Source organism: Eucalyptus grandis, chromosome 8 (genome assembly GCF_016545825.1).
Source record: "Eucalyptus grandis isolate ANBG69807.140 chromosome 8, ASM1654582v1, whole genome shotgun sequence".
Taxonomy (NCBI): domain Eukaryota; kingdom Viridiplantae; phylum Streptophyta; class Magnoliopsida; order Myrtales; family Myrtaceae; genus Eucalyptus; species Eucalyptus grandis.
This window is the reverse complement of record NC_052619.1, coordinates 15,271,414-15,286,523: the sequence shown is the minus strand read 5'-3', so window position 1 is coordinate 15,286,523 and position 15,110 is coordinate 15,271,414. Positions and strand designations below refer to the sequence as shown.

The window sequence follows — 15,110 nt, the reverse complement described above, 5'->3', positions numbered from 1 at the left end:
GACCTGGTATCCCAACGTAGGAACATGTCTGTCTTTACCCCTTAGACAGGGGGTGTCGGCGGCGAAATCAGCCTGTCCAAATACGCGTGATTGGCGCGTGTGTGAGAGGAGTTGATGCCTTGGCGCGCTAAGTTCACGAGGCCGTGTGCTATTATGATTTTGATATGGGACGTCATGAACGTCATCGCGTTAATAAATTACATTCGATTGCTCGGCCAGGAATGACGAGATTGTCAATATAATGATCGAGTTGAGAGATTAATCAGATTATACCCTAGTCCTCTTCTGGCGGTTGAATTGAATTAATATTGCTATTGTATGTGATAAGTGAGGATAGCGTATGAAGAGGAGTATGGTCACAACCAAAAAGTAACGTGTAACAATAAAATCATATTGACACCTAAATTTTAATGACTTGTTTAGTTAAGAAAATTAAGGATTCAGTTTGACCTCTCAGGAAAAATACCATAAGCATGGTCCGCATTTGCATTTTTAGATCCCACATCACATGCGAGCCGTGATTACCATGGACTGATGCGCGCAACATGGCTCTCCATCGCGCGACGCCTCCACAGACAAGCGTACATAGGATGGTCTGCCCTATCAATGCGGTCGCTACAAACTCTTAACCTCGGTGGATTCCAGCTAAAGCCCTCGCGCTTTCCACCCTTTGTTTCCGCTTTCCTTCTTTTCTTTTCAAGCCGCAATCGATGGGCCAAATGGCGTCGATCTCTGTTGTCCAGTGCTCCGCCCATGTGGGAGCATGTATCTGTTTCGCGGTCAATAATGTCAGAGCAAATATATTTCATTGAAATTTGGCTCTTCGACTTTTTATGTATTGAGTCGGCTCGGAAAAAAAAAAGAGTAACGGGTTTAATGAAAAAAATTACTTGAAAAGGAAATAAAGTAAAAATACTCGAAAGTAAATATACGATAAAAGATAATAAAACACTGAGAGCAGAAATAACAAGTGCGTTGTTTCAATTGTTTTCGCCTCCTTTACAACTTCTCCTTGGCTATTAATAGCCAGATAGAGCGAGCAACTGCCCTAGTGGTTACCATTTCAAAATCAAATTATTCCCACAACGGTCGGCATGTCCTTTGGTAACAGTATCGCATCATCCATGAGGCGGTTGTATGTTGTTGACACCAAGCGCATCGGTAACTCGCCTTTTCCCAACCCTCTTGCTTTTAACGGCAGCCCATGAAGTCAATTTTTAGTGTTAACAGTATCTGTAACGTCTCGTCCCCGACAAAGACGAAAGAAACCACGACTTCTTGATAAGAACATCCGGACAAAGTCCGGCGAGAGGTCAAGCGTTCTAGAATCAAACCCAGAGGCCAAGAATTTCATGCAATAAAAGCTCAGAAGCTGTTCTGGTTTGACTGTGAGGGTGGTGCATTGATATTGATCTAAGAAACTGCATATGACCGCTCGCTGGACACAGGTTTTATGAGCACAGATGATGTCTCGACCTTTGCAAAACTTAATTTATGCTCGACCTCATGAGAGTATGCCAAACAAATTCATGAGCAAATAGAAGGAATGTGACTTACTAAGTCTGGGGAAGAAAACTCTGATTTATAAGTGCTGATTCAGATTTAGTTTAGATTGAAAACAAGTTCCTATCACCTTCTGATGATAACAAATCATGTTGCAGTCTGATTCTTGCTGGTTCAGATTGATTTGTTGCAGTCTGATTCTTGCTGGTTCAGATGGTACACATCTCGATGGACTTTCTTCCTTTTTATTTGTGTGTAAAAAAATTGGAGTACCTTCCAAATTCATAGGATTTTTCCTGCAAGGGTATAAACAAGTCAATGAAAAGCGATGAGTGGAAAGACATTCTTACACATGAACCAGAATGTACAGTCTTTTTCAACAAATAACTATAAATAGACAGCACAAGAGGTTCAAAGATCAGCCATATTTGACATCTAAATCAGTGGTGCAAGAATATGCCTTTGTGGGAATGACCATTTTTTCATGGGAAGGTTATCAGTTTCCACACCACCATGCAAATTATAGAATTGGAAACTTAAAAAGCATATCTGGAAGAACTTGCAAGACTAGTGTGATTAAAAAAATTACAATGGACAATTTGTTTATGATGGATGGAATCCTTTCAAGATACAGAGCAGTGTATCAACGCCCACAGCTGTCCACCAAATCCTAAGGCATGATGCAGGAGCTTTCAAAGTTTGATAGATTGAGCATACTATATATGCCGAGGAATTGGTCCTATGATGCATCACTGCACGTTCCTCGCAGATGTAAATAGGAAAAGCATTCGGGAGTCATGTCAAAGCATGATGAGCAAGTTCAACTTATTGAAATGTCAAGAAAGCTTGCCCCTTCATTCTTTCCCCCGAATACAAAATAGAACACTTCCATAAGTAGCTATTGAATTTTGGTATCAATGCAAACTCATGCCAGTTGAGCTATAGAACCATATCTAAAAACTACAGCTTGCATCGGTTTCAAAAAATTCCTCTCAACAGAATAAGCAAAAAAAAATATAGTGAGACAAGAGAACACAAAAATGCAACAGAGCAAATTGAAATATGGCTTGGCCACAAGAAGACATCCAGGGGTAGGGGGGAGAAGACATTCAAACTACAGTTGGATTGTGCAAGATCTTAAAGGACTCCCAGTATTCAAGCCCCTATGTACTGTGTTTCTCACAAATTCACTATTTGAGTTATTGTCCTTGCTTGCGTAGCAACTTCGGTGAGCACTTTCTCCGTGCTTTTTCGCCTGGGGTATTTTGGGTCCTAATGCCTTTCACCTTTGAGGCTTTGACAACACTAGACCATATAGACAAAGTGATTCAAGGGTACATTGGACTACTAATAATATAAATTTCACCATCAAGTTGGCTTGCACGAGAATGAACTGGAACCTAGCATCTCTGGTTCTAGAAAAGTTAAACCCAGCGTAATTATTGTAAACAGATGATATAATCATGTTGGTGTCCCTTGAAAGAAGTATATAGCCAATCCAACTTGGAGATGAACGAAATCTACAAAAATGCAAACAACACAAGCGCAAAGCGACTTAGTTTTTGAAGGACAATTGGGAGATTTACCTGCATTAGCTCAGCTCAAGAGTAGGTTGCAGTTCAGCACCTCCTCATTCCTTTGAATCAGAGATCCTACATCAACCTGTACACAAGATATAAGAAATATTTCATATCCTTCAAAAACCATCACATAGAACAAGCATGCTAAGCAGCAATAACAGTGGAGAGCTATAAAGTGTGAAATTAACAAATTGTCTACGTTGCCTTCACCTTTCTCAACCCCTGCATGAGTTAGACTAAACTATGCCCTGGAACTTTGGACGCAGTGACTTGATCCATCAATTGCCTCAACCTTGCAGCATCGTTAAACCTTCCAGCACCAGCAAAGACATTGTACATAAGCAAATAATCCCCTCCATATCCTCTCTCTATCTCCAATATCCTCTTGGTGGCCCTCTCAGCCATCTCAACATCACCATGGAAGCTGCAGGCACCTAGAAGTGTCCTCCATATGACAACATTGGCAATCTCTCTAGGAACCTCCAGAGCGACTTTTTCCGCTTCCTTCAGCCTCCCTGCCCTTCCTAGCATGTCTACCAAACTTCCATAGTGCTTAATGTCGGGCACAAGTTGATAGACATTAACCATCTTCTGAAAAAATGTTAACCCTTCTTCAACCAACCCTCCATGACTAAAAGCATTCAGAACGCTCAAGAAAGTCACTTGATTCGGCTTCAAACCCCCAATCTCCATTCTGTCAAAACTCTGAGCAGCTTCCTCTCCCATACCATGCATTGCAAATGCAGATGTTATTGATGTCCAGGATACCAAATTTTTCCTTGCATCCGTTATCTCCTCGAAGAATTTCCATGCGCTCATAATGCATCCACATTCGGAATACAAATCAATAAGGGAATTCGCAACATGAATATCGATTGAATTAAATCCTCTTTTCTCACCATAGCAGTGAGCAGATTGGCAAACTTTCACAGACCCAATGTTGGCAATGGCTGGAAAGATGGTCAGCATGCTCATAACCATGTTTCTAAACAAATGAATGGCTTCATGAGGCCGATTCGTTCGTGTGTAGCCATCAATTATTGCAATCCAGGAAACAACAGTCCGCACGGGCATCTCCTCAGAGAGCGAACGAGCAAGGTCAAGGCGACCCCATTTCGTCAAACCACTGATCAAGACGTTCCACGTAACGGGGTTTCTCACAGGCATACAATCGAACACTTTCCCCACCTCAACTACAGACCCACAAGCCACGTACATATAAACCAGAGCCGTCTGCACATAGACATGGGACTCGAAACCCAGCTTCAGAGTCAGCCCATGGAGCTGAACTCCCGGAAAGGTGCAGCCCAAGCCAACGCAAGAGTTGAGAAGGAAAGTGTACGTGAAGCTATTGAAGGAAACAGAGGAGGAGGCAGAAAGACTGCCGCTTTGGACGTCTTTGTAGAGCAAGATAGCTTCTAGAGGGAACCGATCGAGAGCGTAACAACGCAGGAGGGCGTTGAAGAGAAGCGTCGCTGTAGACGAGGAAGACTGGTCTCGGAGAGAAGACTCAGATATAGAAACAGACCAGTTAGACCAGGCGGGAAGTCCACTTGCTTTTATCAGCGAAGCCCATCAACTTCGCAGGCCCTATTCAAAGCTAAACACGGTCCATATTAGTGGAGAAGCAAATAGAGTAGCTGATTGGGTTGTTAAAGCCCAAAGAAGAAATAGCCTATCGAATAACTGAGTCCTTTACGCCCTCCCCTCGGGTCTTTGGGATTCACTAAAATGCGCATGACAAAATTTGAAACAAAAAAATCGATTTCACTGTAAATCGATTTCAATTTCTATTTCAAAATTTGAGTGTTAAAAATTTTAACTTCGATTTATTCTTCTAATCTATTTTTGGAATAAAAATCTGTCTTAAATAGAAAAATCAAATTGTTTTACTAAATGCATTGCTTTCAAACCTGTTCCGAGAAACAGAGAAACAAAGAAATAGAGAAGTAGAAATTTTATTATGTGCGCCCTAAGTTCCCAGGCCCACGAGTGTATTCCCGAACCTCTTCTGATTAAATGAAAGTGTTTTTCATGCCCAAAAGAAGGAAAAAAAAAAAAGCCCTTTCCTTTTCCCCAATTTTGCAATGGCTGCTCCTCTCCCAGATAACTTTTAACGGTTGTAGCTCGTGCACGAGAAGCACCAATCTGTCAGATGACCGCCAGGAAAATGACACAAATAGTTCCTGAATTTTAGTTCAATGTGCAATTTGGTCTCTAAACTTTTTGACAAATAACTTGTAAATAGACAGCACAAAGAGGTTTAAATATCTTTAGGGGAATTCATTTTTCCATCCTACATTTTATCATGCACCAATCCTAGTCCTTATATTATTTTTGACTATGGATTAATTATGTTTTTGGTCCACGTGCTTTTAGAGATGTCCAATTTCAATCCTAGTATTTTTGTCATAACGACCAAATGAATCCTTGCACAAAGCAAGGGCCGAAATGACTAATCCTTGATATTATAGATGGACAAGAGAAACTAATCCTTTCATTATTCTTCGACAAAAATTTAATTACCGTTCATCACATTTCCATTTGAAATCTAATGAAAAATGTATTACTTAGACAAATTATTGATAGATGACGCCTGCACATACAAGTTGGCCCAATTAGAATCTTGTTGGTATTAACTATACCATTGCAATGAAGGCATCCTCATTTCTTGTTCAAGCCTATCTAAATTAGGTTTCACAATCCATCTTCGCAAATTACGAGGACCAAGAGCATAAGTTACCCCATAAATCATAACATTGATATTGTTACTGAAAGGAATTGGCCAAAGACAAGAAACCATCAATGAGAAAGGTAGAAAAAGATAAATATTATCTTCACTAATTGTAAAAATCGATCACATAATATGGAAGGATGTTATGTTAACTTTAACTTTTTCTTTTTCACGTTTACAGGGCGCGGGCATATTCAGAAGTATCGATATTAAAATTTTAAAGTCGTTCTAAATTTAGTCGTACCTTTTTTTCACAAACGAAAACTATGTTTTACCTTAATGAGAAATTATAATGGGGTTTATTGAGTTGGCTTAAAGCCGAACAAATTATGTAACTTTCACATTTTTTTTTTTATCTATTTTGTGGCATTTGAATTGACGATATCAAAATAATTTCAAACCTTTCGAAACATGTAATCTTGGAAGAGTTACTTGGCATTTTTTTAATCACGTTTTCAATCTTCAAGCTAAGGTTTTTTTTTTTTTTTTCATTTGAAAATTCTGTGGAAAAGCAGAGTGCAAAGTTCGTAAAGTTCTAAGATGTTTAGTTAAATGGAAGTCAAATATCAATTTGAAAACACAAATATAAACGAAAGGCTATAAGTAAAGGTTATTCCACCTCATTGTTTATGGCAAAAAACCTCAATCTAGGAAGGCATTTGTCATTATAATATAATCACCAACCCCGTACGATGAATGAAAATTAGCTGTCCATATTAGGATTTGCGATTCATGTCGAGTAATAATATTTGTTTCAATTACTCAAGTTCTTTGGATGTTATTGTCCTAAGGTAAAACCCAGCGAAGACATTGCAATATGCATCGATTTCAAGTTAAATGTGTCACACCCTGTCATGTGATATTGATTGACCCTTCTTTCCTTCAACATATTCATGTTGCATCAAAGATTAACCAAACATGAGATCATTTAGGATGTCACGATAGATTGAATCAAAATAGTACGTCCCTCAAATATTAGGCTGAACATGAGATTGAGGGACATGCCGTGCCCTGCCCCTTCTCATTGAAGGGCAAGGATCAATAGTAGATGGCCCGGACCCTAGAGCCAGCCCCCATCTCCAGCGTGGGGCAGAATGTTCGTTAGGGTCCTGATTGCACGTCCTTTTTGCGACCGATAGGTAAGCATTCGAGATTGTACCGTGTGATTCGATCCCGCACACCCCCTTAAACAATTCGATTCTATGTACCGTGCAAAGCCACGATTGATGCCCATAACGCAAACCGGAGATACATGCATGACAAATGATATCGCACCAGAGTTCTGGAATGATCAGTGCACCGGCCATCTCGTGTCATCGTCGAGAGTTGAGTAGTCACTGGGATTTATTTGCAACGTTAGCAAGTGCCTCGGCACAGCAACACCCACAAAGCAACTTTTTCTAAATTCGTCGGTAACTGAAAGTTTTTAGTATTTGTTTGGAACTGCATTACGGCTTCTAGCATGCAAAAGGGTACCTCATCTCTTCCAATTCAAGCCCTGTGTGCAGGTAATTTTACCGGTCTTAACGACAGAACAGTTGCGGTCTCGAAATCCGAATTATGATCATCTTCCTTTAGAATAACGTGAAGTGAAGATCTTATCATTTAGCAAAGGCCACGAAATAGACAGATCTTGCAGTGAAGCACCGATAATTTTCACAGTATGGATCTATAAACTGGGAAAGACAAAAAGAAAGCAGTCGTCACAAAATGAAACACAGACATGTGGGAAATTCTCGGGCTCACGCGGACCATATATTGACCAAGGAAATTAGTTCATGCTTCCACCAGCTTATTTGCAGCAAGATCACAACAACCACCACCACCACCACCACAACCACCACCACCTATCTTGTAGAAGCCTCTACTCAAAAACATCTAAGAGCTACAGCTCGCGATAGTGACAGCATAAAACTTTTTAATCCCCAAGGCAGATCGTCATCTCAACCTCCACGACCCTTCTCCACTCAAACAAGAGCACCTGTGCAAGCCGGAAACTCCAGTTGCACTGGTGAACTGTACTTCTTGGTGATGAATCTGAAAGTAACCCAGCAATTGAACAATTTCAGTAAGGCAGTAAGTGTATAGTTACAACCTTTTGATGATAAGTTTCCCATCACAGAAGCATTAAAAAGATTGACAGGTGCAGGATCCACAACACAACTCAGTCCATACTAGAATCGAGATCTTCCAAGATTGTTACCTGAAGAAATCCCTCCACAACAGCTCATGCATCAACCAGTTAGATCCAGTGCTAGATGAGCCACCATCGTCTTTCTTGGAGGCACCAGAGATTAGGCTGTCCATCAAGTAATTCAATTGCAGTGAGTACTCATCATATCACTGAGATTTATCTGACCTAAGACCACAGCTAAACAAGACCAAAAATTTAATCGGGTTAGACACTTACTTGGAGGCAGTTTTCTTTAGCTCCTCCAACATGGCACGCGGAGAGATACATCCATTGCTCAGCCACGAAGACATCTTGCTAGAAATGGTGGCTCCATAGATGAAATACTTGTCTAGCTCAGCTTGGTACTCAGTGGCTAATTTTTTTAGCCTCTGAAGAGCGTCGGTCTCGCCTCATATGATAACAGGCGCTTTACCATCCTGCATACATGTAAACGGCTACCGTCGCGCTGATGCCCAAGATCAAAATATAACGAATTCGATCTAGAGATTACCAAATGATTCACCGAGTACTGATACCAAAGTTTAGTGACCGACCAGAAAGGAAAAAAAAAAAAAAAACTCACAGACACTATGGTTAAGCTTCCCTCTTGTCGTCACATCCATTTCTAATACATCTTTCTTCAACTGAGACAGCGCAAAGAGCACATAAGAACAAGACAAAAGTGCTCAAGCTTGAATTATATAATCATATAAGCAACAACCAGAAGATCCAACCAAATTTTGCTCCTGAGGCATTTGCTCCACTCAGCAACACATTACCAGCTATACAACCTGCTCAAACTAAGCATCTCAAAGACAGAAATCTACTCGAAAGGACAATGCAATGAACTGTTCAAGAGGAACGCTACGCTATGCTATGCAGAGGCCAAGATCAATCTCGACGAACCTGTCAATGTTTCAAATCATACATGATGAATTACCGAAAGGAGATGATTTTCACTAAGCAAAAGAGACAGACCTGGAACCTAGCATCCCCAGTTCTAGAAAAGTTCAACCCAGCATAATTATTGTAAACAGATGATAGAAACATGTTAGTGTCCTTCAAGGAAGTACATAGTCAATCAAACTTGGAGATGAATGAAATCAACAAAAAATTAGACAACACAAGCCCAAAGCAACTTAATTTTCGAAGGACAAATGGGAGATTTACCTGCATTAGCTCAAGAGTAGGTTGCAATTCAGTCCTCATTCCTTCCAATCAAAGATCCTACACCAACCTGTACACGAGATATAAGAAATATTATATATCCATCAAAAACCACTGCATTGAACAAGCATGCTAAGCAGCAATAACAACGGAAAGCTGTAAAGTGTGGAACTAACAGATTGTCTACCTTGCCTTCACCTTTCTCAATCCCTGCATGAGTTAGACCAAACTATGCCCTGGAACTTTGGACGCAGTGGCTTGATCCATCAATTGTCTCAACCTCTCAGCATCGTTAAACCTTCCAGCACCAGCAAAGACATTGTACATAAGCACATAATCCCCTCCATATCCTCTCTCTATCTCCAATATCCTCTCGGTGGCCCGCTCAGCCATCTCGACATCACCATGGAAGCTGCAGGCACCTAGAAGTGTCCTCCATATGACAACATTGGCAATCTCTCTAGGAACCTCCAGAGCGACTTTTTCCGCTTCCTTCAGCCTCCCTGCCCTTCCTAGCATGTCTACCAAACTTCCATAGTGCTTAGTTTCCGGCACAAGTTGATAGACGTTAACCATCCTCTCAAAAAATCTTAACCCTTCTTCAACCAACCCTCCATGACTAAAAGCATTCAGAACGCTCAAAAAAGTCACTTGATTCGGCTTCAAACCCCCAATCTCCATTCTGTCAAAACCCTGAGCAGCTTCCTCTCCCATACCATGCATTGCAAATGCAGATATTATTGATGTCCAGGATACCAAATTTTTCCTTGCATCAGTTATCTCCTCAAAGAATTTCCATGCACTCATAATGCATCCACATTTGGAATACAAATCAATAAGGGAATTCGCAACACGAATATCGGATGAATTAAATCCTATTTTCTCACCATAGCAGTGAGCAGATTGGCAAACTTTCACAGACCCAATGTTGGCAATGGCTGGAAAGATGGTCAGCATAGTTATCTCAGACGGAGCAATACCATCATCCGTAACCATTTTTCTGAACAAATGAATGGCTTCATTAGGCCGATTCATTCGTGTGTAACCATCAATTATTGCAGTCCAGGAAACAACGGTCCGCACGGGCATCTCCTCAAAGAGCGAACGAGCAAGGTCAAGGCGACCCCATTTCGTCAAACCACTGATCAAGACGTTCCACGTAACGGGGTTTCTCACAGGCATACAGTCGAACACTTTTCCCCCCTCACCTACAGACCCACAAGCCACGTACATATAAACCAAAGCCGTCTGTACATAGACATGGGACTCGAAACCCAGCTTCAGAGTCAGCCCATGGAGCTGAACTCCCGGAACGGTGCAGCCCAAGCCGACGCAAGAGTTGAGAAGGAAAGTGTACGTGAAGCTATTGAAGGAAACAGAGGAGGAGGCGGAAAGACTGCCGCTTTGGACGTCTTTGTAGAGCAAGAAAGCTTCCAGAGGCAACCGATCGAGAGCGTAACAACGCAGGAGGGCGTTAAAGAGAAGCGTCGCCGTAGACGAGGAAGACAGGTCTCGGAGAAGCAACCCAGAAGCGACGACGCGACCGTGGACCTGCAGCGCGACCCGGCGGCTCCCGCCGTGCCTCCGCAACAGAGAGAACAGCCCGTTCTGCAACGCTTCTCGCCTCCGCTCTCGGGGGAGTGGAACGGCAGGAGCTCCGGCGGAAGACGAGCGGCGGCGGCGACGGAGGGGCGCGGGAGCGATCTCGAGCGTTCGTTTGGCTCTCGCGGGCGCCGGGGATGTGGAGCAGAGGAGGGAAAGGAACCTCATTCGAAATGTCGGCCGCGCCGCACGTGCGATGCTGGCGCTGGTAAGAGCCAAGAGGGAACAATGCCGTTTGCGTGCTCTCTTCGAATACATGTGGCTGTCGTTCGTTGTCGCAGCCTTCTGTACCGACTGGCGAAGCAAGTGGATCTATCTTTACTTTAGGTGAAAGTCTCTTGGGCAAAATTGATCCCGATCCCATCACGCCCCGTCCATTTTGTCTATTTCGCGGGTTCATTTTGTGGGTTCCATGTGCGGATTTCATGCGAATCTCGCTAAAAACGAAAGGGCACGATGGATTTCAAAATAAGAACATGCCACGATAAATGAAGTAAATTATCACGTATCTATACCTCACTCGACTCGACTAGAATTGAAAGTTGCTTGTTTGGGGTCCGATGCTTAGCCATTGGCTTTAATTTATCCCTTCTTTAACAGGATGCATTTTTTTAAATACGTGGGACGGCTTAAAATCGCCTCAAGTGCGTCGTAATTTCTCCCATCTAGCTTCTTCAAAGTTGTGGGCCTCCCTGATTTCTTGGCTCAAACATTCTTAACATACGCAAAAGGACCTTGATTTGGCAAATTAAACAAACAGCGATTGGAGAAACATATTACAGTGCACGAACATTGTTAACCTATGGAAAAAGGCCTTGATTTGGCAAATTAAATAAAGAGCAACTGGAGAGATAAGATCCGGATGACAGATTACAGTGCAACGCGGTACCTAATGTATTCCCTAGGCTAGAGAAGACAGCACAGCCGTGATTGTCTTGCTGACTAGAACTCTAGCCACAGAGCATCTCAGAGAGAGAGAGAGAGAGAGAGGCTTGCACAAAAATCCAACCTTTAATTCGTTTTCATCCCTTCTCTCTCTCCCTCTCTGTGCGCTAAAAGAGAACAAGATCTTCTCTTTCGGGAAGCAAAGCCGCCGGTGGCAATACCCATCAAGAGCCGCCGGAGCCGACCACCTCAGAGAGAAAAACCAAGGAACCCAGATGGCGGACGCCCTGTTCTCGAGCCTCTCCGACGACGTCGTCCTCAACATCTTCTCCAAGCTCGAGGACGACCCCCGGCACTGGGCCCGCCTCGCCTGCGTCTGCACCAAGTTCTCCTCCCTGGTCCGCAACGTCTGCTGGAAGGCCAAGTGCTGCGCCAACATCCCCTCCGTCGTCGCCGACCTCGCCGACGCCAACGACGCCGCCTCCGCCTCCTTGCCCCCCGGCGGCTGGTCCTCCCTCCACAGGCTCGCCGTCTGCTGCCCCGGCCTCCGCCACGCCGGCGTCCTCCTCGAGAACTCCGACTTCGGCCTCGAGCGCGAGCTCGGCCCCAACGAGGATTTTCCCAGATCGGATCGCCCCCAACCCGACTCTTCCTCCTCCTCCTCCGCCGCCGCCACCGCCCCCGCCGCCTCCCCCCGTAATTGCCGTGAGAATCCAGAACCCGTCGATAGTTGTTCTTGGTCTCTGTACGATGATCTGTACTTTGATACTGTTTACGATACGTCCGAGTCCCAAAAGGGTGTGCAATTGGGGGATGGGGATGAGGATGAGGATGAGGATGTGGCTGTGGAAAGAGGTGACGTGAAGGAGGATGGAAATATCAATGCCTGCAAGAGGAGGAAGATTTGGCGGCCGATGCGGTCGCATTTGGCACCTGGGGTTTGGAATTTGTGCCGGGAACAAGGGAATAAGCTGCTTGCGAGCCGGTTCCGAGGAGACTGCCTGTACATCTGCGACTGGCCTGGGTGCGTCCACGTCGAGGAGAAGAGGAATTACATGCTCTTCCGTGGGGTGTTCAAGAATTTCAAGCGGTCGATGGTTTGGAGGACGATAAACGACGGGAATAGGAGCAGGATCGACTTGAATTGTGCCTTCTGCTCGTGCAAGGAGACTTGGGACTTGCACTCTGCCTTCTGCTTGAAGCGGATCTACGGGTTCCATGACGATGGCGAGCCGGTTGTTCGAGCTTATGTCTGTGAGAATGGACATGTCTCCGGGGCGTGGACCGAGTTGCCACTTTATACTTGATGGCAACCGTCCTGTGTTGGTCTCTATTCCGGCCTTAATGTCTAAGATATTGTATTGCTGTTTAGCAGTACTTAGCTGATTTGTGTTTGCTTGTGTATGATTGATCATGTCTGTTGCAGTTTGATCTTCTTATTGTCAGTTTGATTGGTATGACCAGGCTTCTAGTGTCTGTGGTTTGAATTTATAGCAGCATTGCTGTTGTTTTACAAGTTGGTGGGTTAATTACAGTGACAATGAGTCTGGAAGTTCTCAATTTTAGTGATCAATGCTCATATGCACACATATAAGTATAGGCTCTGCTGGTTCGGAAGTTCTATGTTTATTCTCACGATCTCACCTCTAATTGTCGATGATTGTTTCTATAGAGTACATGGGTTTTGAAAGGTATGTATTTTCTGCTGAATGTTGTCACTTCCATGTTGTTAACCGAACCTCTGTACTATGGATAATTTTCACATTACTGCCTTAGCAATTGCGTGTTTTGGTTCAAGGTTGTGATTGGAGAAATGGAAGAAGCTTACAGTATTCTCTGGTACTAGGGAAAACTATTGAGCGTTTCCTGTTTCCTGAATCTAAAAAGAATGCCTCTTAGATATGAATTTGCTCTTTCATCCAAGATGAAAGCAGAGAAAAAGAATCACAGTTGTGGGTTGGATTTGTTGTTGGCCAAGGATGGTCTTGCTTCTATGTCCATACTGCTGATTTGCCTGATCTACTGAGTTGTACGCTCTTTTCCTAGCTAGAATCAACTGGTGGAGAGCTCACTGCGCAATGAGAAATTTTGATGTGTTCAAAGGCAACGCCTGCGCCTAAGGGTTTATAGCTTGACAAATTCAAGCTTAAGAAGATTATGGTTATTAGCTAGGGGTGATTCGGTTCGCTTGTCGGATAGAGAACATGGATGGTTTTGTTGGTGATCATAGATTCAATGTCTCTCTTTAGAGGCATACTGCTGGGCTTCTAGCGCGTGTGATCTTGGTTATGAAGCTACAGCAGCATTGCACTGTTTTGTGGGAGTTTCATGTTAACTCATTATGATATAATGCGATCTGGGACTTTGCAATGTAAGATTAATGCATGGAGCTACAAAAATAAGGATACGCTTTTCTGCTGCAGAGGTTGTACCTTTGTTGTCACGATTTCCAGTCTGATTCTTGATGATTTTGAGTAAAGATCTGGCGGTTTTTTTAGAAGACGTTTATTTTCTACAGAAAGCTATTGCTTCCATGTTATTCAATGAACCCTGCAACTGTAGTGTCTTCACAACATCTTCTTCGCACTCGTCGCGGTATATTTCAAGGGAGTGGTTGCAGAGACCGAGGAACTCTGTGCTCTTTGGTGTTTAACTGTTTTGAGCAGATCCGAGGAGGTGGTGTAGTGAGTGCCTTGTTGATGTAAGTCTGATTTTCTTGTTGGCCAAGGATGGTCATGAAGAGATGATGTCAAAAGAGGTGCTTGGAACTTCTTTCGATTGCTTGATGCTGCTCTTGAACCTTTCTGTTTTTGCAATCGAGTCCTTGAATTGTTGTGTTTGTTTGTCCAAAGACGATTTTCCTGTTTGAGATGCCAACCTAGCAATTAAGTTGCTGTTAAAGGCCACGCTCAACAACCCCAGTAGCCACCCTTTCAACATGAAAGAGAAAAGTAGGAAGTTCAAATCCCCACCTTCTCAGAGGGTTGGGGAGGGAACGAATTAATTTCAGGAATGGGTTTCGATTTTCACGCCTTGTAAGGAAACAAGTAAAAGTCTGAGAGTGAGAGTTAGATTAGGAATAGAGTAGGACTGACAAAAAAAAAAAAAAAAGACCACGCTCGAGCAACAGTGTCGTCGACTTTGTTGTTTCACATGCAATCACAGTCACAGGAGTGAGAGAGGGAAAGAGAGGGGCGTGAGTTGTCATATTGCCTCGCAAATTGCAGGCGATATTGCCTAAAAATTTAAAAAAAATTTGCTGGCGAAGGTCGCTCGAGATGACGAGAATGGCAACTCTTGCTGTTGTGTACAAAGCGAGGGAAGGCACCCCGCACGCGATTAGAAGGGTGGCAACCTCGCCGCCGCATGTACAGCGAGGTTGCACCCTCGGCGATTGGAAGCACGGCCGTCATATTTGCTATTATCCCACATAGAAAGGAACATTGTTGAATAAACCAATTTTTGA

At 43.4% G+C, this 15,110-nt stretch overlaps 3 protein-coding genes across 5 annotated transcripts; 1 reads left to right on the top strand and 2 right to left on the bottom strand.

Annotated features, from left to right (window-relative positions):
* Positions 1-3,303: 3,303 nt before the first annotated feature.
* LOC120287008 (pentatricopeptide repeat-containing protein At1g09220, mitochondrial-like) lies at positions 3,304-9,199 on the bottom strand. Its single transcript, XM_039299637.1, has 7 exons — positions 9,161-9,199; positions 8,969-9,049; positions 8,574-8,634; positions 8,424-8,490; positions 8,021-8,116; positions 7,791-7,854; positions 3,304-4,574 (listed from the first exon to the last, which is right to left on the bottom strand). The coding sequence occupies exons 1-7, from the start codon at positions 9,197-9,199 to the stop codon at positions 3,315-3,317; spliced, it is 1,668 nt and encodes a 555-aa protein (XP_039155571.1). The 3' UTR covers positions 3,304-3,314.
* On the bottom strand, positions 7,451-11,011 carry LOC104456760 (pentatricopeptide repeat-containing protein At1g09220, mitochondrial). Of its 3 annotated transcripts, XM_039300668.1 has the most exons (6): positions 9,345-11,011; positions 9,161-9,227; positions 8,574-8,634; positions 8,228-8,427; positions 8,021-8,116; positions 7,451-7,854 (listed from the first exon to the last, which is right to left on the bottom strand). In XM_039300668.1, exon 1 carries the CDS (start codon positions 10,925-10,927, stop codon positions 9,377-9,379), a length of 1,551 nt encoding a protein of 516 aa, XP_039156602.1. In that variant the 5' UTR covers positions 10,928-11,011; the 3' UTR covers positions 7,451-7,854; positions 8,021-8,116; positions 8,228-8,427; positions 8,574-8,634; positions 9,161-9,227; positions 9,345-9,376. The 3 variants fall into 3 exon arrangements, with proteins under 3 accessions (XP_039156602.1, XP_039156600.1, XP_039156601.1); XM_039300666.1 differs by having other exon boundaries at positions 8,574-9,227; XM_039300667.1 differs by lacking the exon at positions 8,574-8,634.
* A 673-nt stretch (positions 11,012-11,684) lies between these two features.
* LOC104456759 (phytochrome A-associated F-box protein) lies at positions 11,685-13,264 on the top strand. Its single transcript, XM_010071616.3, has one exon. The coding sequence runs from the start codon at positions 11,920-11,922 to the stop codon at positions 12,949-12,951; it is 1,032 nt and encodes a 343-aa protein (XP_010069918.2). The 5' UTR covers positions 11,685-11,919; the 3' UTR covers positions 12,952-13,264.
* Positions 13,265-15,110: the final 1,846 nt, after the last annotated feature.